The sequence below is a fragment of the Panthera onca genome, chromosome A2 (genome assembly GCF_046562875.1).
Source record: "Panthera onca isolate mPanOnc1 chromosome A2, mPanOnc1 haplotype 2, whole genome shotgun sequence".
In the NCBI taxonomy this organism is placed as follows: Eukaryota; Metazoa; Chordata; class Mammalia; order Carnivora; family Felidae; genus Panthera; species Panthera onca.
Genome location: NC_138340.1, coordinates 91,669,990 through 91,693,666, shown reverse-complemented (window position 1 = coordinate 91,693,666; position 23,677 = coordinate 91,669,990). Strand labels below are relative to the sequence as shown.

The window sequence follows — 23,677 nt, the reverse complement described above, 5'->3', positions numbered from 1 at the left end:
TAGGTATAGTTTAAATCCTAAGCAACAACTAAAAACAAAACAAAAACAAAAACAAAAAAATGGATATGGTCAAAAAGCCAAGAGATAAATTTTCCAACAATCTGAAAGGCAGCAGAAAATAGAGAAACAGAGAAATAAAATACAGAGAACACCAAGAGAAAAACATTAGTATACTTAATAGGCCTAAATTAAACAATACTGATAATTACTAAGTAGAAATCATTAAAAACATGCCAATTAAAAGACAGACATTGGCAGATTTAATAAAAAGACAAGTTCCAAATATCTATTAGAAACGCATTTAAAAAACACACAGGTATGTAAATGGAGAAGGAATAAAAAAGAGCATGCAAACACTAATCAAAAGGAAGCTGGGGACACCTGGGTAGCTCAGTTAAGTGTCTGACTTCTGCTCAGGTCATGATCTTGCGGATCATGGGATAGAGCTCCACATCAAGCTCTTGCTAACAGCTCAGAGCCTGCAGCCTGCTTCAGATTCTGTGCCTCCCTCTCACTCTGTCCTTCCCCCGCTCTTACTGTCTCCTTCTCGCTCTAAAATAAATGTTAAAAAAAATTAATAGTAATAAAAAAAGGAAAAAAGTGGCAATAGTGTTTCAGACACAGAGACTTCAGAACATGAAATACTAACAGGGACACAGGGACATTATATGACAATAAGGTTACTTACTAATAGGGACAGAGGGACATATGATAAGATTAATTCACAAAGAAAACATAAGAATAATATAGGTGTATACATCTAAGAAGACTCAAAATACATGAGTCAAAAAGTGTGACAGAACTGGAAGGAAAAGTACACAAATTCACATTATACTTGGCAACTTCGGTACTCCTCTCACTTTCAGTAATGGCTAGAATAAGACAAAAAATCAGTATGGATACAGAAAACCTATACAATTTGACCTATTTGACATCTAAAGAATATTCCACCTATTGGGGTGGCCTGTGTGGCTCAGCTGGTTAAGCATCAACTCTTGGTTTCAGCTCAGGTCATATCTCATGGTCTGTAGGTCTGAGCCAGTTTGTAGGTTTGAGCCCCATGTCAGGCTCTGCACTGACAGCACAGATACTGCTTGGGATTCTGTCTCCTCTCTCTCTGCCCCTCCTCTAGTTGCTCTGTCTCTGCCCCTCACAAAATAAATAAACTTAAAAAAAAAAAAAAAAAAAAAAAAAAGAACATTCCATCTATTAATTGCAGAATATACACTTTTTAAGTGCACATGGAACTTGCATTAAGAGACTATATTCTGGACAATGATACAAACCTTGACAAACTTGAAAGAACTGAAATCACACAAAGTGGGTGTTCTGACCATAAAAGAATTAAAACAGCAATCATTCATTGCTAGTGGAAATGTAAAATGGTAGAATCCTTTTGGAAGACAGTTTGGCAGCTTCTTACCAAATTCAACATACTCTTACCATCTAATCCAGCAATTATACTCCTTGGTATTTATCCAAATGAGTTGAAAACTAAGGTCCAAACAAAACCCTGCACATGGCAACCAAGATGTCTTTCAGAAGGTGAATGAGTAAAGTTGCAAATCCAGGCAATGGAATTATTCAGCAATTAAAATAAAAAAGCTATCAAGTCATGACAAGACATGGAGAAACTTTAAAAGCCTATCACTAACTGAAGAAGCTAATCTGAAAAGGCTACATACTATATGATACCAAATATGACATTCTGGAAAAAGCCAAACTATGGAAAAAGGATCAGTAGTTACGAGGAGGGAGAGAGAGATGAATAGATGGAGCCTTTTTAGAGAAACTACTCTGTATGATACTGTGATGGAAGATACATGTCACTATTCATTTGTGCAAACCTACAGAATGTACAACATCAAGAGTGAATGAACCCTAACGTAAACTATGGACTTTAAGTGATGATGACTTACCAATAAAGATTCATCAATTTATAATCAATGCACCACTGTAGTGCAGGATGTTGATAGTGGGGGAGGCTGTGTGTATACTGAGAGGCAAGGGGTATGTGGGAATATCTGCCACTTACTCAAATTTACTATGAACCTACAGCTGCTCCAAAACAGTGTCTGTATGTATACTATATCCATAAATACCATATATATTATATATATTTGATGCATATCATAAACATATATATTATATACACATACACACACACCCACATATATATATATAAAGCTCTATACAAATTGCGTGGGAATGCAGTAAAGCAGAGCTCAAAAAAAATTTACAGCAAAGCTGGTTCTTTGAAAAGATTAATAAAATTGATAAAACTCTATCCTAATGAAGAAAAAATGTAATAATGATCTCAGGAATGAAAGACGAAACCTCATTCAGACTCCATAGACATTAAAAGCTTAATTAGGGGGGCGCCTGGGTGGCGCAGTCGGTTAAGCGTCCGACTTCAGCCAGGTCACGATCTCACGGTCCGTGAGTTCGAGCCCCGCGTCAGGCTCTGGGCTGATGGCTCAGAGCCTGGAGCCTGTTTCCGATTCTGTGTCTCCCTCTCTCTCTGTCCCTCCCCCGTTCATGCTCTGTCTCTCTCTGTCCCACAAATAAATAAAAAAACGTTGAAAAAAAAAAATTAAAAAAAAAAAAAAAAAAAAAAAGCTTAATTAGGGAATATTATAAACAACTTTGCCATCAATTTGACAGCTTAGACAGGAAGTACAAATTCCAAACACCAAAATACACTCAAGAAGAAATAACCTGAAATTTCTTTTATCTAATAAAGAAATTGAATTCATAGTTGGGGATTTTCAAAAGAAAATTCCAGACCTAGATAACCTTACTAGGAAATTCAACCAAACATTTAAGAAATAAAACTGACTCGGGGCGCCTGGGTGGCTCGGTCGGTTAAGTGTCTGACTTCAGCTCAGGTCATGATCTCGCAGTCCGTGAGTTCGAGCCCCACGTCGGGCTCTGTGCTGACTGCTCAGAGCCTGGAGCCTGTTTCGGATTCTGTGTCTCCCTCTTTCTCTGCCCCTCCCCTGTTCATGCTCTATCTTTCTCTGTCTCAAAAATAAATAAACATTAAAAAAAAAAAATAAAATAAAGAAATAAAACTGATTCTACAAAAACCCATCTAGAAAATAAAAGTGGAAATACATCCCAGCATTTGAGGAGAGAATTACCCTGACGCTAAAACCAAAGACTCAAAACAGAAAAAGAAGACCAATATTCCTCATGTACATATGTATGTGTATATGTACATGTACACACACACACACGCACACACTCCCCAAAATTTCAAGTAAACCGAGAAAAGAAAAAAAAACTCGAAGCACTTTAAATAGTGGAGCAAAATGCATTCATTCAACTTTAGTACTTGGCAAGCCAAATTTTCCAGAAACATTTTCTTCTCATATACAAACAAAATTTCTTACATACATACAATCAATCAATCAATCCCTGACAAGTATACATCCTGGACTACAGATAAATTTGGTATTCTTATCCTTTTTGTTTTGAGAGAAAAGATCTGTTTCACAGCTATTTTATCACACTTTCATTGTTTTTCTTGTTTCACCAGGGCAACAACCCCTAGTGCCGGGCCCTTAACAGGACTGAATATCTGTTGAATATTGAGGGTTGTAAGTAAACAAAATATCCCTGAATACTTTTTAAACTATGAACCATGACCTATTAGCAGGTTAATATCAACTTAAGAGTTGTGACTAGTATTTTTTACAAACGAAAATACAATACTATTGAAATACTGGCATAAATCACATTAAGGGTAAGTACTATTTCATGAAACTTGTTTCAGATATGTACTTAAATACACTGCATGTAGACAGAAATACGTTTGTATATTCAGAGACCATAATGTCCTTGTGAGTTTACATTTTCGTATTTGTTTCTATATACCATCCAAAAACTCTGTAAAGAACAGTAAAGGTAGCTTAATGCTATTTAGCATATTTCAATTAAGGTATATTCACCCATAATTTTTTAAAATTTGGAAATAGCCATTTGGAGGTTTGTTTTATCACTTGTAAATAAGATATTCAAAGCATTAAGTATTAAGTAAACTATTTGTTACTTTCTGCAAATTGTTCCTATCTTATACAAATGTAAACTTATTAAAAATACAAAATTCATTAAGACTTTAGGTATCTTTGCACATAACATGCATATATGGAATACTCATGATGTAAAATATGTTTCTTATTGAAAACTGTGTTCAGAAGAGTTTAAAAGTCACTGTCCCAATGTCACTATTACCAGCAAACATGCTTTACTGGCAACCAGACCTTTCATATCTATTCAACTAGGTTACTCTCCTATTAATAATCTCAGTAATTTTCCAAACCTTTCCAAATAAACTCTAACTCCTTTATACAATGTGCAAGGTCCTATCTGAACTTCGTAATTTTTCCTGCTTCATCATTTATCATTCTCCCACACAAAAATCAAGGTGCATTTGATTTCAGAAAATTTCCCTAACATGCCAGCCTATTTATGTCTACATGTGTTTATACATATACTCTTCTATAAAATTTTCCTTTTATATTTTAATCATTTAAGGATTGACGAAGAAAAAGCAGACCACAAAAGAATACACTGGTATGAGAACTGTGAGAAAAATGAGAGATGATTAAGTTCCAGAAGAAAACAGGTAAACTAAAAAGGAGATGAACAAAAGCTCACAGAACCAATATGACTCGTTTTAAAAAGTGTTAACTCCAGGGGTGCCTGGGTGGCTCAGTTGGTTAAGCGTATGACTTCAGCTCAAGTCAAGATCTCACAGCATGTGGGTTCAAACCCCACGTCAGGCTCTGTGCTAACAGCTCTGTGTATGTCTCTCTCTCAAAAATAAATAAATATTAAAAAAAAAAAAAAGTGTTAACTCCATTTGGCAAATCAGTCCGGAGTTTTATACTTCATAGGCTAAAGAGTGAATGGGAAGTATGAAAGTGGAGATTTGAGTTTAGATGATAAAAAGATTGGATGGTTATCAGGGAAGGATAGAGATCAAAAGAGGTAAGTTTTATTATACTTATTTTAAAGGATGGAAAAGCCCTGATTTGGTATAAAGGCTCTAAGGAGGAAGCTAGTTTTTGAAAAGGGAAGACACAAGATACGGAAACATTAGGTCTAACACTGCAATGCCTAATGCACTCAATTAGCAAATATTGTGAGTTCAGGCCAGAAAGCCACAGTGCATAACAAGATTTTGTCATAATGCTATCTAGAGCAGTTGAAAAGTAAACACATTTCCTATTTATGTTCACCAAAGAAATAAATTATATATATGAGAAGCTTCTCCTGTAATAAGCTAATTATGTTTTCCTTCAGAACTGAACAAGAGTATCTAATAAAAAGCAACAGCAGCCAAAGAAGCAACCAAAAATAAATACAACTATGCCAGCCTCCCAGGAACAACTTTCACCCCACGAGTAATCCTAAAGTTAAATGATACATAATACCTTATTCAAATAACAGAAAGATGGATACAGTACAAAGGCTTACCTTTGCTGGCAAGTAATATTTTCTACTTGGCAAGAATAATTTATAGATAAATAAAAACCAACCTTGATCACTGTGATTAGTTTAAAAATTAAGGAAAATAACATACCACATCTCTTACAGAAGTGCTTGATTTCTTGAGTAAATATAATTCTTTTTTCTTTTGTTCAATGTAGTATCTAATGTCTTCATTAAAAAAAAAAAAAGCTTAAGGTTAGCATTTTTATCTTTAGAGTTAAGCACTGCTATTTTCTTACTACTAGATTTAGGTGAAAGAATTACCATTATAGGACCTCTTGCTATCAGAATACTCCCTACCTAAAGTTGGGAACCAAGGGGTACAAATTAATACTTTTAACAAATATTGTCAAAAAATTGATAAAATCCTTACCATCAATATGAAGAATTTTTACTCCCCATGATAAGGCATTTGATAATATACTATTTGAAGGAATAAAATCCTGTAAAATAAAAAAGGTCTGATAGTTTTTCTAGAAAATTACTAACTTAAATGAGCTAAATTTTAAAAATTATTTGAGGGTTAATGTCACTGAGGTGGGTATTCAGTAACATACACAGTTACAAGGGCAAAGAGTACACCAGTTTTTATTTTGCGATTTCTAAAATCAACACTGTTTAATATATTCCCATATACTTCACAATTAATCCCACTGTAGCCTTCCAATTAACAGTTTCAAGAAATTTCATTTAAAAATACAAAAATGCCATAAGCTTCATGTCTGCAGTAATATTTTAAAAGGCCACAAGATGGAGATGTTTCTTCATGAAAAGTAGATTCTGTTCTTTGTAAAACAAGATACAGGCTGATATTTACGCTTTTTCTACTTAAAATTAGGAAAGGAAGATTTGGGGAACATCTCCATTTCCACTTGAATTTTTAATAACAGAATAAATACTGTCAGTTTTTAAATTTCATACTTACATGGTCCTTGATAGCTTTTTCAACTAATAATTTTCCTCTGCTCAAACACACCTATAAAAAGACCAGAGATCAAACGTTAAACATTATAACATAATGCCTCATTGGGAAAAAATTTAAAAATAGCTAAAATAAATAGATACAATTTATAAATTTTAATAATAAAATATCAAAAATAAATGAAAGGTATCTGTACAAGTATTACAGACTATCAACACAATAAATGTACAGTAAAAGTGAGTTCCTTAGAGTCTTGGGAATAAGATCTATTAAAGTATGCTTCTTTTCTTGATAGAGCAACTAAACAAATGAGACCATAGGTTAGTTTTGTAGTAAATTCTATTAAACATTAAAAATAAAATAGCTAGATTCTTCTGAAATTGTCTATAATTAAAAACTAAGTTTAGATTCTAATTCCCTATTCAAATGAAGATCTAAGAATATCAATTGTATATGTTGTCTTTACATGGTATTTCATTTCACATTTTAAGCAAAATACTGGAGATGCAATTGAAATGCTATGAGCAACAGTTCATTTGGAACCATTCACTAGTATATAATCTCATTCCTGCAAAAAAGCATTAAAGTGAAAAAATGCATGAGCCTTCCTGGACTTTTTTCCCCTTCTGTGTATTTGTTTTTTCTCCTTCCACAATTTATCCTTGACTATAATCTTCAAACTTACTGTCAACAGAGTACTAGAGATAACTAAATAACTAAAACAGAGACTGGCAAACTTTTTCTGTAAAGGGCCAAATCGTACATGTTTTAGGCTCTACAGGCCATATAGTATCTGCCCCAATTATCCAATACTTCCTATATAGGAAACTCAATTTGTAAACAAACAGGACTGGTTGTATTTCAATAAAACTTTATGTACAATGACATCTGAATTTAAATTTGTCACAAAATATTCTTTAGATTTTTGCCCAAGCATTTAAAGATATAAAAACCATGCTCATAAGCTGTAAAAAACAAGTGGCAGGCCAGATTTGGCCTACAGAATCTTTGTTTGCTTACTAACGCTGTGAAGCAAACAAAAAGTTTCCATTTCTTCTTTAAATAATGATCTACTCTTACTTTTAGTTGTAAATTACTCTTCAAAATAAAAGTCATCCCCAAATGCAAAGCTATTATTTTAGCCGAGCATGACTGCATAAGTATTAGGAGAAAATCACCATACTTTAAGACAATAACTTTATTGGGGTGCCTGGGTGACTCAGTCGGTTAGGCAATGACTTCAGCTCAGGTCATGATCTCGCAGTTTGTGGGTGCAAACCCTATGTTGGGGCTCTGTGCTGAGAGCTTGTAACCTGCTTCGGATGCTCTGTCTCCCTCTCTCTGTCCCTCCCCGACTAGTACTCTTATCTCTCTCTCAAAAATAAACATTAAAAAAAAAAAAAAAAAAAAAAATGACTGGAAAGCCACACACAATGTAGATATTCTACCTAAGTGAACTCGACTGTCAGTCTCATGAGATCCTCCAGCTATGGCCTTTGTGAATGTAAGATACTTACTGAATCTGGAGATTTAAAAGAACTTCCATCATGGCTGGGATGAGGTGAGGTGGTTTCTGCAGTATATGCAGATTCTGGACTTGGTACAGGAGAAATTCTTCCCAACGTTTGTGCAAATTTAGCTTCCTTTTTGTTTGAAATAAGGTAACTGATATCTTTGCTGAGAAATTCTTCAACTCGCTAAAGGAAACCAAAGTATTTTCAAATAAGCCATATAAACCATAGACTGTTTCATATTTTTAGTATAAAATGCAAATTTGATACGTTGTAATGATTTGTAGGGGCGCCTGATGGCTTAGTCAGTTAAGGGTCCAACTGGCTCAGGTTATGATCTCATGACTGATGGGTTCCAGCCCCACATCGGGCTCTGTGCTGACAGCTGAGAGTCTGAAGCCTGCTTTGGATTCTGTGTCTCCCTCTCTCTGCCTCTCCCGTGCTCACACTCTTTTATCTCTCTCAAAAAATAACACATTAAAAAAATTTTTTTTTAATTTGTAAATTGGGGGTTTTTATAAGGTGTTCTTTTGACTATGAGTTCTGAGCAAGTACAACGGGAGTTCCAATAACAACCAGCATGGGCTAGATACTATTTTTAAGTACTTTATATATCCCAATTAGTTTAATCCACAACAACTCCATGGTCCTAATATTGCTAATATCCACATTTTGTGGAGAAGAAAACTAAGGAGAAGTTAAGCGACTTGCTGCAGGTTACAACACCAGTAAATAACAGAACTTGAACATAGGTATTGTGACTCAAGTCCATCCTCTAAAGCACTACAGTTCAGTAGAACTTAATGCAATAATGAAAATGTTCTTTACCAGCATATTGTCCAATATGGTAGCCAACTTGCCACATTTGGCTACTGAGTACTTAAAATGTAACAAATGTAACTCATGTGACCAAGCAACAGAATTTTAAATTTTACTTAAATTTAAATAGCCACGTGTGCCAGATGGCTATCATACTGGACAGTACAGCTCAAAATCAGTTATAACATCTTTACGTATACGAGGGGACCCTTACCCTTTGAGTCTAAGGTCAAAGACAATTACCCTACTAAAATTTTTGAAAACCACTGTTTAAATGCCTGAATTTATAAATGCAGGTACCAACTGTCAACATTATCAAAGATCATTCCCATCCAAGGACAGGAAAATTAAAGTAGACATAAATACTATCAATCATTAACTATTTCCATAAATGAAAAATTTCTAAAATATTTTAAAAAGCTGTATCTAATTTCTATAGGATCTTACAACATAAATGGAAATAACAATAAAAACAGCAAAACATGTAACATGAATTAATTCCATCTAAGCATTAAGCAGAATCTGCTGCTTATACCAGTGGCTAGATGTAAATCACTATTTCCTTTTTTCTGAGCAACATTTCATCAACTAGTAAATAAGATATTCACATTTATTAATTCCAGGGATTATAAACTCAAATGCCTACACGTGCCAGCAGGAATATAAATTCACAATTTACACATCAAATGCTTTCTTCATTTTCATAAATATGTGGCTTCAGTGCTGCCAGAGGTTCCAATTTTTCAAAACAAGCCCAATCTCCTATACATTTTTTAAAAATTGTGATAAAGTATATGCAAAATTGACTATTCTATTTTTTAGTGCACAATTCAGTGGTATTAAGTACATTTACAATGTTGTACAACCATTACCACTATACACTTTTAGAACTTTTCCATCATCCTAAGCTGAAATTCTGAATCCATTAAACAGCAAGCCCCCCCCCCCATTTTTTTTTTTCTCTTCCTATCCCTTCTTAACCTGTGTCCTACTTTGTTTCTATGAATTTAACCATTCCAGATTCTTCATACAGGTGGAATCATGTACTTGTTCTTTTGTATTTGAGTTATTTTGCTTAGGACAGTGTTTTCAAGGTTCATCCATACTGTGGCATGGAAAAGGATTTCACCCCTTTTCAAGGTTGAATAATATTCCATTGCAGGTATAGACCACATTTTGTTCATCCATTGATCCTGATGAAAATTTGGGTTGTTTCCACCTTTTGTCTATTGTGAATGCCACTATGAACATATCTCTTCAAGGCCCTCCTCTCAAATCTTTTGGATATAAGTTGTTTTCCACGCAGTTGCACCATTTTATAACTCCAACAGTGCACAAGGGTTCCAAATTCCACACATCCTTGCCAACTTATTTTTTTGACAGTGACCATCCAAATGGATGTGACATGGTATCTCCTTGTGATTTTGATTTGTATCTTCTTAATGATTAGTGATGTAGAGCATCTTCTCATGTGCTTATTAGCCATTGGTACATCTTCTTTACAGAAATGTCTATTTTAGTCCTTTACTCATGTTTTAACTGGGTTGTTTTTTGTTGTTGAGCTACAGGTGCGCTTTATATATTCTGGATATTAACCTCTTACCAGGTACATGATCTGCAAATACTTTTTCTTCCCATTTTGTGTGTTTTTGCCCTCTTGATAATATCCTTTTGTGCACAAACGTTTTCATTTTTATGAAGTTCAATTTATCTATTTTTTCATTTATTCTCTGTGCTTTTGATTTCATATCCAAGGAATCAATGCCAAATCCAATGTCATGAAGACTTTTCCTTATATTTTGTTTTAGCTCTTATGTTTAGGCCTTGACCCACTGGTAATTAATTTTAGCATATAACATGCATATAGCTTCATTTTTTTAAAGATTATTTAGAGAGAGAGAGAGCAAGCGAGCAGGAGGAGAGGGGAGCAGAGAGAGAGGGAAAGAGAGAATCCCAAGCAGGTGTCAGGCTGTTAGCACAGAGCCTGAAGCAGGCTTCCACTCATGAACCGTGAGATCATGACCTGAGCTGAAAACCAAGAGTTGGACGCTTAACCGAGCCACCCAGGCACCCCATATTTTAAATATACTCTTTCCTAGGGGTGCCTGGGTGGCTCAGTCAGTTGAATGTCCGACTTTGGCTCAGGTCATGAACTTGCGGTTTGGGAGTTAGAGCCTCGTGTCAGGCTGTGCTGACAGGTTGGAGCTTAAAACCAGCTTCAGATTCTGTGTCTCCCTCTCTCTCAAGAATAAACTTAAAAAAAACTTTCAAATATACTCTTTCCTCTATTTAGTTTGTTGACTCTACCTGGTATATTCCTACTAGACTTTCAAGCCTTAGGTTAAACTCTACCTGTGCAATGATTTCTGAAGGCAAAGTTAATCATTTTCTTCTCTGTATTCTAATGGCAATTTCAACATAATTTCTGTTAGACACGGACAATGCTATATTGTAAATGATTTAGGTGATCCATATTCCCAAAGACTAAGCGCAGTATAGTACATCTTATTTTTGCATCTCCAGCAGCTAAAATAGTGTTGGTATATGAAAGATACCAGTGAAACAATTCTGTAATGAATTTGCACATGCCCAAATTATAATCAGTCTTCAAAGCAGAGTTAAAATTGGGTCTGCAAATAAGCTTCCAAAATTTCTCTACTGGAAGTAATTTCTCCCTCCTGTTGACACTGTATGTTGTGTTACAATTAATTGTGCCCATGTAATCTCTACCAAGATCAGAAGTTGAAGGCAGGATGAACTTAAGATTCATTTTTGAATCTACCAAAACACTTAATACCATGCCCTATAGAATTGATTTAGTTTCATCAGTCTTCAATTTGTTAGCTGTTGCTGAATTTAGGTCTTTTCAAGAGTAAACTCAAAACTTATTTCTGAGTCACTGAAGGTTACAGTGAACATCAGATAAGGAACTCTGTCCTCAAAGTTCATGATATGGCATTTGTCCTTACATCTCTGTTCTTCTCCAACTGCCTTATTTTGGCACAAAATGTTTAAATATGGGCCTAAATGTGGTTGGTTCCATGTCCTTTTTAGATGGTTTTACAACAGCTATATTCCTTGCCACTACTAAAATATATTTCCCCAATAGGTCAGACTTCACTGCTGTGTTTTCAGTGGTTGAATGTCTCAGAAGTGTACTCTCTAGATAAATGGGGTATGTTTTCATTAAGAGTAGACAAAACAAATTCATAAAGTGGACAAGTACAGAAAAAAAACACTGGTAATAATCTGAAGATCAATTACAAAATGAAAAGGGTCTAAGTAATCCTAAAAAATGCGTTAAAAAGCATCAGCCTTTCAAGGAATATCTATTCAACTAAATATTCCTTAACGTTGAGCCCTAAAACTCTTACTGTCTAGAGGTCAAGATTCTTTTATAGTTCATGTAAAAGATGACCATTACCAAAGTTTTTTTTTTTAATTATACAGATGGTAAAGTGCTAAGAACAGAAATCAGGACATCACTAAATTATTGGAAAGATAGTGTAGGGGAGATATCATAACTTGATAAAAAAATTTTTTTAAAAGCTAATCAATCAGGGGCGCCTGGGTGGCTCAGTTGGATAAGAGTCCGACTGTGGCTCAGGTCATGGTCTCGCAGTTTGTGGGTTTGAGCCCTCGTCGGGCTATGCGTTGACATCTTAGGACCTAGATCCTACTTTGGATTCTGTGTCTTCCTCTCTCTCTCTCTCTCTCTCTCTCTCTCTCCCCCTCTCCCGCTCATACTCTGTCTCTCTCTCTCTCTCAAAAATAAACATTAAAAAAAGTTAATCAAGTTTAGTTGAAAATCCACAGCTTGAGGGAAAAAATCTGGAAATTTATGCTCTTAATATAATCTTCACTTCATTGGTCTACTTCAAACCATTTTAGGATAAAATTTGAATTGTATAAAACCCAACCCAACTATTATCAAATGCCTAAGTTAATCCAAAACTTGTTTCTTGCAAGTGCCTCAGGAACTGCTGTAGGAATGAGAGAGAAAGGAGGCAGAGCAAGCATCCCTGCACTAACCGTAAGTGCAGTTTTATATAGAACAGTTTTCTTTTTACTGGCTTTATACACTGTGGACTTCTGAATGATTTTGCTTGAAGAGTTCTGCTAAAAATACAAATCTAAAATCACTGATTTATATCATGTAAGTTAATGGGTTATTCATATTTGAGAAAGCTGTGAAACTAAACCAGAAAGCTACTTTGTAGCCATTAATTCCTAAAGGAAAAGAATAGTGGAGTAGCATGTCAGTCTGGGAATTAGGCTGATCCTGTACTGGGCCAGTCATTTCACTTCCCTGGATGCTTAAGTACTTACTACCTAAAACGAAGGAGTCTTTGTTCCAAGGTGGCAGGCCTATAAGACATGATCTTTAGGAATGCAGTCATAGGGTCATTATGACACGTTACTGCTACGACAAATGTGACAATGTTTTAATAACATGAGTAACAAAGTAGAACAGCTTTTCAAAGATAAATAAGTAAATATCACACCAACAAACAATTCCAAGAAACTTGTTACATGTTCCTCTGCAAATTTCTGTTCTAGAAATGCCAGGATTCTTTCGCTTATTCAAAGGTATTGACCTCAACAAACTCAAAGTGCAGCACAAACCTTTTTTTAAATAGGACGAATTAGGAAAGAAATTAATGACTTCTTAACCTCACTTGCTAAAATTTGCCCAGTGTTAACCTTATTCCTAAGAAAATCTTAGAATTTTCCTCAAACTTTCTAATTATTTAATCATTTAGTCAAAGCGTAAGGTAGGAAAGAGGGCTTTTAAAATTGTTAACCCAAAATTGTTCCCTTAATGACATTCATTCTGTTGAGACTGTTACCACTGAGAGTTAATTTTAACTCGTTGTGGTTTGTAGAGGTTTTTTCCTTGTTCTGTAAATGACATTCTTACTGTTATGCTAGTCCAGACAGATTTATGTAGCTCCCTAATAATCACAATCAAGGAGCTGCTGCTCTCTGGAGGATATACCAACATAATAATGAGAACGCAAGCAGAGGTTCCACCAGGCCAAGGGAGTCACAGTTCTCAAACTTCGTGAACTTTACATTAATCACAGAAACATAAAAGTTCTATTATGCTACAATAGGTTAAAACAAATAATTTTTCATTGATGATAAACAGCTCATAAAAATTTTAAGCTTGGTGATTACATGATTATGTTTCCCAAAATGAGTATCTTCAAGGATTTCACAGTAGAAAGTACTAGTCACAAATTATTCCTTTGTCAAAATGTATAGTTTTGACTTACCCCTCCCAGATCCTGAATGTCCTTTTGCAGTTTTTCAGATACGGTGACAGAAGGTAAGTCAATGTAAAATATTTTTCCCCCTAGTGGCTTATATTTGGATTTTTCTGGTTTGTTATCAGTTTTCATAGATTTTAAAGATGATCTGTTTTTTTCATTTTTGACTTGGATTCCACCTGTTGTTTAAAAAATGTAGAATTAGATGTTTTATATGGACAAAAAAATTTCTACTATTTTAAAATTATTTCTTATAGAACATTATACCACAGAGGAGAAAAAAATCTTTATAATCCCGCCAATTAAACACTCAATAGCACTTTTTAAAAATCATTTTTAATGTTTATTCATCTTTGAGAGAGAGAGAGAGAGAGAGAGAGAGAGAGAGCGCGCGCAAGCGCACAAGCAGGGGAGGGGCAGAGAGAGGGAGACAGAATGAGAAGCAGGCTCCAGGCTCTGAGATGTCAGCACAGAGCCGGAACCTGGGCTCAAACCCCTGAACCGTGAGAGGGTGATCTGAGCCAAAGTCAGAGGCTTTAACCGCCTGAGCTAGGCACCTCCACTCAAAAGCATTTTAACATATTTCTTTGTAGTACCACCTAATAAAAAACCAAAATACCATACTTATTTTCACAGATATTGTAAAATAATTATTGTTCTAGCCAAAAGTTGAATCTGCAGGAAATATTTATGTATTTGTTCATATTTTTATGTACTTCGGTGGAAACTACATAAAACCCTTTTGAAAGATTTTCCTCCTTAGGATGCAAACTCCGTGAGCTATTTACTCACACATATTTATGGAGCATCTGCCATTCTGTTGAACACTCAAAATTGGGGCTTAAAATGTTTAACACTTTCCAATACAAGAAACCTGTTACCCACGATGACCTAATCCTCAAGATGCCGAAGTTTAGTTTCCTATAGAGTTTGTCTATATATTAAGAACTCAATGGTACATTTTAAGACCCAAATCACCATTCACTTCATTATTTCCCCTGAAAACATCTGAAATCGAAACAACTGCCTCAAAAATTAACTTTCAGAATACAATCCGTTCGTTAAGATGGAGATTCCTATACACGTACTACTACATATACTAGACACATTAAAAAGAAAACCTTGGGAGGATGCAATGCACCTACCATACAAAGTCATCGAAAATGAAAATGTTTGTCTATAATGCTAAAACAGCAAAGGTGTATTTGAAATACAAATACTATCCCTCAACTTTATGAGTGAAAAATAAATACATTCAAAAAGACCAAAAACCCACCCACAGCCACCCAATTTAATCAGGAACTTAAAAGCCACGAACACCTCTGCTTTCAAATAGAGGGCTCGGCGGCAGCCTCAAAGGGCCTGAGCTGAGTCTCAGCATCTGTCCGAGGCTCGGCGAGGTCCCGGGTCCGCACATTGTTTCCTGGTTGTACAATCAACGGCACAACCGGGAATCTGGGGCAGCGGCTAGAGCATGAGCAGTGCGAGGGGCCTGGATGGGATCCGTTCCCTTTCTGAGGCAAAGCCCTGGACAGAGCCTTCCTTCAGGCCACAGAGAAGGACGCACGAGCCATAAAAGAAAAGGAGCAGAGACCCCCGGGGGGAGAACTCCAGAGAATCAAAGGTGGAACCACGAGGAGAGGGAAGGATTAAAGGGACTGCGGGGGCGGGGGAGGGGCTTCATACCCTGGAAATGTCCTTTGCTGTGGATCCTCATGGCTACGGAGTTCATGGCAGCCGCCCGGCACCTACATACTGGGTTTGGGAGAGTGTCGCGCCGGGCGGCCACGAAAACACAGCGCGTCGAGGCCGATTTTTCCGCGGGTCGCCTCTTCCCTTCCGCAGACTACCACACCCACGCAGCAGAGATGCCGCGTCTACCGTCCGGGTTTCCGGGGCCGGGTTCGGCTCCAAGGCGCGGAGGAGGAAGAGGTAAAGCACAAACGAGTGGGCTGCGGCGGTTGAAGATTTGAAAACGCGTCACGCGGCCGCGGCGCCCGTACGCGCGCCCCGCCCTCTCTCACGCCGCGCGCCGCGCCCCCACGTGCCTGCCTCCTGGCGCTGCGCGCCCCGCCCCCACGGGCCGCGTCTCCTCCCCTCGCCCCTCCCCCATAGCTGTGCCTTCCAGGCCAGTGGTCACCGCTCTCCGCCGGTGGCTTTGGGTCCCACCGCTACCGTGGAGTCCTTGTGGCTCCTTGTTTACCTAACGTAGTGAATGCAGTTAGCCCAGGTGGCCAGCCCAACCCTCCACCAGGGTCATTCCCGCCTACTAAGATTGCCGGGACCGCTAGCCCTCCAGCTTCCTCCTTCACCAGGTACGCTCCTTGCCCACGGGTCGGCTGTCCCGGAGGCTGGAGGCGTGGTGGCTGCGGCCGAACTAGGACTCAGCCTCCCGCCAGGCCGGGCTGGTTGGCAGCGGCAGCCTCTGCCCGGCGCGCCCCGAGTCGCGGAGCGAGGTTTTCCTGCGGTCATAGCCGACCCAGCCGGCCGGAGACAGGCCAGGCCGCAGAGGGACTTCCAGGGCGGGAGCAGCCTGTGGGGGGAGGGGGGCGTCGGAGCGAAGGTCGGGCCAGGCGACTCGCAGCCTAGAGCGAGTTCTCGTCGCCTTGTGCCATTTGGTACTTGACTGTGTGCTGCTCATTTGGTCTCTGTTTTCGTTTTGTGGAGTTTATTTCAACAATAATAGAAAATGGAATTTGAAATCTCAAGCTTTAGGGTTTGGGGTCTGGACCGGCCACTTAGCAGCGTGTAACTTTTGGTTAAATTACCTAATCCCTTTGAGTGCCAGTTTTTTTACTTGTAACATGGGGATAATAATGGGATTACAGAAAGGATTACATTAAAATATGTTGTAAAGTAAAATAATTTTGTAAGTGGGAAAACGCTTCACAAAAAAATTATTTTGGGTTTGTTACTGCTTGTAAACTTGTGAAGGAGGAAAAGGATTAAATCTTGTACCATTTTGCATTCATTAACTTCTGGCCGTAATAGTCACTCATTGTATAATGGTTGATTTTCCGACTAGTGGAGGTCAGGGAGGTTAGTGCCAATATCACCGTTTCACCGATGGGTACCTTAAAGCATAGGATTGTAATAACCCTTAACCAAAATGGAGAATACAAAGAGGTGGTTCAGGTTTGCTAAGGGAAATGAGAGTTCAGTTGTGGATGGCTTTAGGTTGAAGGACCTGGGGAGAGAATCATGAAACTATATTACCAATCGGTAATACTTGTTTGTAAGGTAGGAGAGATGGGGGGTGGGGGGTGGGGGGTGGGGGAAGGTAGTGAAGAGAGGGAAAAGATTGGTTTGAGAGACCTAGACACCCTCAGCCAGAGGGTGATGCGGAAGAGGTTATCAGATCTTGGGAGGCAGATGGAGGTATAGTTTGAACAAAGCATTCAACATGAGAATTTCTGTTTGAGGGAAACAACCTATTTCCAAAATGTAAACCTACAGAAAGAGCACAAGATTTTTATGTTTATTAAAAGCTTTAGGATTGAGAAACACGAATATAGAATGCAGTTAAAGTCATTTAAGGAATGACTTTAAGGAAAGTCATTTGAGGAAATGACATTACCCAGGAGGGCATGTGAAATAAGAGAAGCAGTGATGAGCAGACCATGATGAAATAGTGAGAAAGATGGAGAAAAGGTCGTAGAGGTGGGAAGAGAATTGGGAACGAAACTTCCTAGAAGTCACAGAATTACAAACATTGGGCTCATGCAGTCTTCACTGTCTGGCTTTGGGTAGTTTTGAACCTTAATTTTAATCTTTGAAAAGGCTGTAATTAATACTTCTGAAATATTATGAGGATGAAATGAAACATTTTTCAAAGCTTAACTAGTATCACAGAGAGCTTAGTAAGGGCTATCGTTCTGGTGAACTCTACACCAGCTCCTCCATCTTCAAGATTTCAAGAAGGCCAAGACTTGAAAAATAGGCCTGTCAGTAGATGACTAAGGTTAAGTACTAGATAAAAACAATGGCCTTGACGTGGAGACAGGTTCAGTGTACTCTTGAAAAAATTAGTGTAGGGAATTAAAGTGATAGGAAGGGAAAATAGGGTCTTTGGAAAGTTTAGGGGATATGGGAAATATTTAAACACATTTCTATTCAAGAAAATAAAAAATGAAGCTCATTTTATGTTCTAGTGAAAACCGAGTTACCTTTCTTATTTATAATAATGAGGAAACAGTAACATAGTTGTACCATATGGTTTTAGACACACCCTTTACTTCATTATAGGTGATAATGACAAGCTATGAATAAGCAGAAAGTCTGTTTTACTGGTGTTAATAAGTTTCTAATCTGTAACTCAAGGTTAATTTAAAAAAAATATTTTTGGAGCTCAAATCTTTCAGTAGCTACAGAAAAGACTTGGTCATGTGTCTATGCCCTGTATGCATAGAAACCCCCTTACCTATCATGTCAGTAATCAGGCTGTTGATAAGATGATAAACTTTATGTTACAGTATATCTTAGGGTATGCTTCAGGTGAAGGGTATACATTCAAGAAGAACTGAATGGGGAAGGGGCAAGGTTATTTGTGTGAGAAGTTTGTTTAAAGAGTTTTTTTTTTTTAATTTTTTTTAACATTTTATTTATTTTTGAGACAGAGAGAGAGGGAGCATGAACAGGGGAGGGTCAGAGAAAGAGGGAAACACAGAATCCGAAACAGGCTCCAGGCTCTGTCAGCACAGAGCCCGACGCGGGGCTTGAACCCACGGACCGTGAGATCATGACCCAAGCCGAAGTCAGACACTCAACCGAATGAGCCACCCAGGCGCCCCTAAGGAGTTTTATTAAGCAGGGGCACCTGGGTGGCTCAGTCAGTTAAGCAGCTGACCTTAGCTCAGGTCATGATCTTACAGCTCCTGAGTTCAAGCCTCAGGTTGGGCTCTGTGTTGACAGCTCAGAGCCTGGAGCCTGCTTCGGATTCAGTGTCTGCCTCTCTCTCTGCCCCTCCCCCGCTCATGTGCGCGCTATCTCTCTATCTCTCTCTCAAAAATAAATAAACATTAAAAAAATTTTTTTTTAAACTTTAGAGTTTTATTAAGCCAAGTTGTAGAACATTGAGCAGAATCATGGTCTAATTAAATGAACATTTGGCTGTGAATCAGGAGAAATGAATTCCACTCAGTATTGACTCTATTCCTAAGAAGTTTTATTACCTTAGGCAGTTTCCTCATTTGTAAATGAAGACTGTATCTGCTCAATCTACCCTACAATTTTTGTGATTATGAAATGAGGCCTAATCTTTTTCAGACTACCTCTCACCTATCCAGATTTAATTTTTTTTTAATTCTAGAGCCTAGGCAAATGAATGAATTTGTCCATTCTTCTGTAATAGTCATCACTTTCCTATTTTCTTTCTTTTGCTTAGGACTCCACCTGTTCCTCTTCCCTGTTCATACCAAGCCTAGCTTAGATTGAGCCTTTATCTCCTGCTAATTTGAGGCCTTCAGCAATATTCGTATTTGATTCATTTGTTAACTGTTGGTATATTATCTTTTGAAATGTGTTCTCTTGCTATCTTTTAAATTTAATTTTCACATTTTATAATCTCAATATCCTGGTGGATTAGAGAATTTAGGGGTTTTTGAAGATTATGTTTTTAGTTTCATAGGCTAAGCATATGAAAAGATAGGTGTGGAACTGATAGGTGTGGTCCATGTCTCAAGTGAGGGTGGGCTGGAAAACCAGGGAAAATTCAGTGGATCAAGTCCTTGAACACAACCTCAGTGAAGGGTAAAAAATGGAGAATTAGCAAGACAGGAAGATTCAGAATTTGAAAGTGGATTCCCTTGAGACAGTATAATTCAGAGGCTGCTATGGCATCTATAGGAGGATAATGAGCTGGTTCATAAGTGATACATCATGTTCTGAACTAGATTGTAAATTCCTTAAGGGTCATACAGGATACTATTTGGCCATGACTATAAAATAGTCTACATATTTATCTCACTTCTTTCCTTATGTATTGATTGAGCACCTACAGTGTGCTATGATCAGTGAGAAAGGTTTACATAAGACCCCATAGAATTCTCCTTATGTAAATTTTTAAAATTTCTATAATATAGTAGTCCCTTATCTGCATGGTCCAGAAGCAGATGATCTTCCTTCTGATCTATTGTCAGAAGGTCAGTGGTAGCCTAACACTACTTCGTTCACCTCACTTCATCAGATCATACAGACATTTTATCATCTCACATAATCACAAGAAGGATGAGTACAGTATAATAAGATCTTTTGAAAGAGCAAGGGACCATATACACATAACTCTTATTACAGTATATTGTTATAATTCTGTTTTTAGTTATTGTTAATTTCTCAATATGCCTAATTTATAAATTAAACTATGATAGGTGTGTATGTATAGGAAAAAACAGTATACGTTGACTTTGTTACTATATGAGGTTTCAGGCATCCACTGGGGGTCTTGAAATGTATCCGCTGGCAGATGAGGGGAGACTTCTGTATTCCTGATAATCCATATACAATAAAATGCACACATTTTAAGCATACAGGATGAATTCTAATAAATACATATATCCATGTAATTTATTCTAAAATCAAGGTATAGAACATTTCTGTTTTAGAAGGTTATTTCATTCTTCATTCCGTTTTCTCATCCCATCAGAGGTAACCAGTTCTCTGGTTTCTATTAGCATAGTTTTTCCTATATTTCAACCTAATATAAGTGAAGTCATATAATTTATATGTTGTAACTCAGAATTATTTTGCATAAAATAAACCTTTTATGATTTATCCATGTTGCTATATGTAACAATAGTTTATTCCTTTTTATCACTGAGTAGTATCCCATGGTGTGAATATAGTGTACCTGGTGATTTATATTTGGATGGTTTCTTCTCACCTCTGACTGTTATGAATAATGCTGGCATGAACATTTGTATACAGGTCCTTTTGTGGACATATGTTTTTATTTTTCTTGGAATTGCTGGATCATATGTTTACTGAATGTTTAACACCATGGGAAATTACTGAAGTTTTTGACTCTGCCCTCCAGCAATGTATAGAAGCCCCAGTTGCATCCTAGTCTGTGAGAGTGAAGAAATACCTCACCTAGTTTTTAAAAAAATTGAGGTGAAATTTATACAACATAAAATTCACCATTTTAAAATGTATAATTTAGTGACTTTGAGTGTATTTATATTCTTATGCAATCATCAACGCCATCTAATTCCAGGACATTTTTAAAACTTTAAAAAGAAAGCTGATAGCCATTCGGCAGTCATTCCCCTAATCCCCCTCTCCTCAACCCCTAGCAACCATGAATCTGCTGTCTACATATTTGCCAATTATGAAAGTTTTATATAAATAGAATCATAAAATATGTCTTTTTGTGTCTGGCTTCTCTCATTTAGTGTAATGTTTCTCAAGGTTTACCCATGATATAGCATGTATCAGTACTTCATTCTTTTTTTTGTTTTGTTTTTGATTGGGTAAAATTCCCTTGTAAGGATACACCACATTTGTTTATTTATTTCTCAGTTGAGCATTCAAATTGTTTCCACTTTTGGCTGTTATGAATAATAATGCTCTGAATATTTGTGTACAAGGTTTTGTTAGGCTGTGGTTTTAGTTCTTCCAGGTATATATCTAGTGGTGGAATTGCTTGGTCATATGAAAATTCTGTGTTTAACATTTTGAGAAACTGTCAAACTTTTCTACAGTGGCTGCATGATTTTACATTCTCTCCAGTGTATGTAAAAGGTTTCCCATTTCTCCACATACTCATCATTCATCAGCACTTAATGTTTTTTTTATTTTTCATTTTTTGAAATTATGCCCTTCTTACTGCTATGAAGTAGTATCTTGTATCTATATGTTATGCTATGTTCACCAGAAGTATAGGTAGCTACCATATGATATCATAGAATCCTATCACAATACCATTAGCGGTTATTTCCTGTTTCTCTATATTCTGTATCCCAGTACCATATTCAATCCATAACTGAAAGAGTATCTCCCACTCCCCTTCACCCATTTTGCCTATTCCCCACCCACTCCCTCTGGCAGCCATCACTGCACTGTACTTATGAGTCTGTTTATGCTTTTTGTTTATTTGGGTTTTTTTTAATGTTTCACACATAGGTGAAATCGTATTTGTCTCTCTGATGTATTTCAATTAGCATAATACCCTCTAGGTCCATCTGTGTTGTTACAAATGGCTCAGTAATGGTTCTTTATATATATTTACGTATATGTGTATATACACCATGTCTTCTTATAAGTTCATCTGTTGGTGGATACTTGGGTTGCTTCCATATCTTGGCTATTGTAAGTAAGGGTGCAGTAAACATAGGGGTGCATATATCTTTTTGAATTAGTGTTTTTGTTTACTTAGAGAAATACCCAATAAGTGGAATTACTGCATCCTATGGTACTTCTTTTTTTAAAGTTTTGAGGATCCTCCATACTGTTTTCCACAGTAGCTACACCAATTTACATTCCCACCAACAGTGCACAGGGATTCCTTTTTCCCTACATCCTTGCCAGTACTTGTTATTTCTTATCTTTTTGATTCAGCCATTCTGGTGGGTAAGGTATATCTCTCTGTGGTTTGATTTGCATTTCCCTGATGATGAGTGATGTTGAGCGTCTTTTCATACGTCTGGGGCCATCTGTATGTCTTCTTTAGAAAAATGTCTATCTGGGTTTCTGCCCATTTTTTAAATCCTATCAATTGTGTTTTTGGTGTTGTGTAAGTTCATTTTATATTTTGGATATTAACCCTTTATTGGGTAATCATTTGCATATATCTTTTCCCATTTAATATATTGCCTTTTAAAGATGGGTTTCCTTTGCCATGTAAAAGCTTTTTATTTTAGTATAGTCCTAATAGTTTATTTTTGCTTTTATTTCCCTTCCCTGAGGAGACCTCTACAAAAATGTTGCTATGGTTGATGTCAAGGAACTTACTGCCTACATTTCCTTCTAGTTTTATGGTTTCACGTCTCCCATATGAGTCTTTAATCCATTTTGAGTTTATTTTTGTGTATGGTGTAAGAAAGTGGTCCAGTTTCATTCTTTTGCATGTAGCTGTCCAGTTTTCTCAGCACCATTTATTGAAGAGACTGTCTTTTCCCCATTGTTTATCTTGTCCTTGCCTCCTTTGTCATACTTTAATTGACCACTTGATGAAATGTGGGTTTATTTCTGGGCTCTCTGTTCTGTTCCATCAACAGATCTGTGTCTGTTTTTGTGCCACTTCCATACTGTTTGGATTATTACAGCTTTTTAGTATATCTTAAAATCTGAGATTGTGGTATGTGATACCTCCAGCTTTGTTCTTCCATCACAGGTTTGCTTTGGGTATTCCAGATCTTTATGGTTCCACACAGATTTTGTTATTATCTATCCTAGTTCTGCAAAAAAAAAAAAAAAAAAAAAAAAAAAAAAGTGCTCTTGCCATTTTAATAGGGATTGCATTCAATCAATAGATTGCTTTAGGTAGTATAGACATTTTAACAATATTCTTCCAATCCATTAGCATGGGATATCTTTCCATTTAGTTGTGTTGCCTACAATTTCTTTCATCAGTGTTATATAGTTTTCAGAGTACAGGTCTTTCACCTCCTTGGTTGAGTTTATTCCTAGATATTTTATCCTTTCTGGCATAATTGCAA

General features: G+C 36.9%; 2 protein-coding genes across 8 annotated transcripts in view; one reads left to right on the top strand and one right to left on the bottom strand.

Annotated features, from left to right (window-relative positions):
- The window catches only part of DBF4 (DBF4-CDC7 kinase regulatory subunit), a 30,342-nt gene extending 14,343 nt beyond the window's left edge, over positions 1-15,999 (bottom strand). For 2 of the 4 annotated variants that reach the window (XM_078442491.2, XM_078442493.2), the window contains exons 1-7: positions 15,711-15,999; positions 14,031-14,203; positions 12,784-12,870; positions 7,939-8,118; positions 6,425-6,475; positions 5,873-5,942; positions 5,591-5,667 (exon numbers count right to left, since the gene is read on the bottom strand). In XM_078442491.2, coding sequence (XP_078298617.1) covers positions 5,591-5,667; positions 5,873-5,942; positions 6,425-6,475; positions 7,939-8,118; positions 12,784-12,870; positions 14,031-14,203; positions 15,711-15,756 — 684 coding nt within the window. In that variant the 5' untranslated portion in view covers positions 15,757-15,999. The remainder of the gene's footprint in view (positions 1-5,590; positions 5,668-5,872; positions 5,943-6,424; positions 6,476-7,938; positions 8,119-12,783; positions 12,871-14,030; positions 14,204-15,710) is intronic. The other 2 variants (XM_078442492.2, XM_060632389.3) reach the window with 2 other exon arrangements.
- A 126-nt stretch (positions 16,000-16,125) lies between these two features.
- The window catches only part of SLC25A40 (solute carrier family 25 member 40), a 68,126-nt gene continuing 60,574 nt past the window's right edge, over positions 16,126-23,677 (top strand). For all 4 annotated transcript variants that reach the window (XR_013554002.2, XR_013554000.2, XR_013554001.2 and 1 more), the window contains exon 1: positions 16,126-16,339. The gene's annotated coding sequence lies outside the window, so the exon portion shown is untranslated. The remainder of the gene's footprint in view (positions 16,340-23,677) is intronic.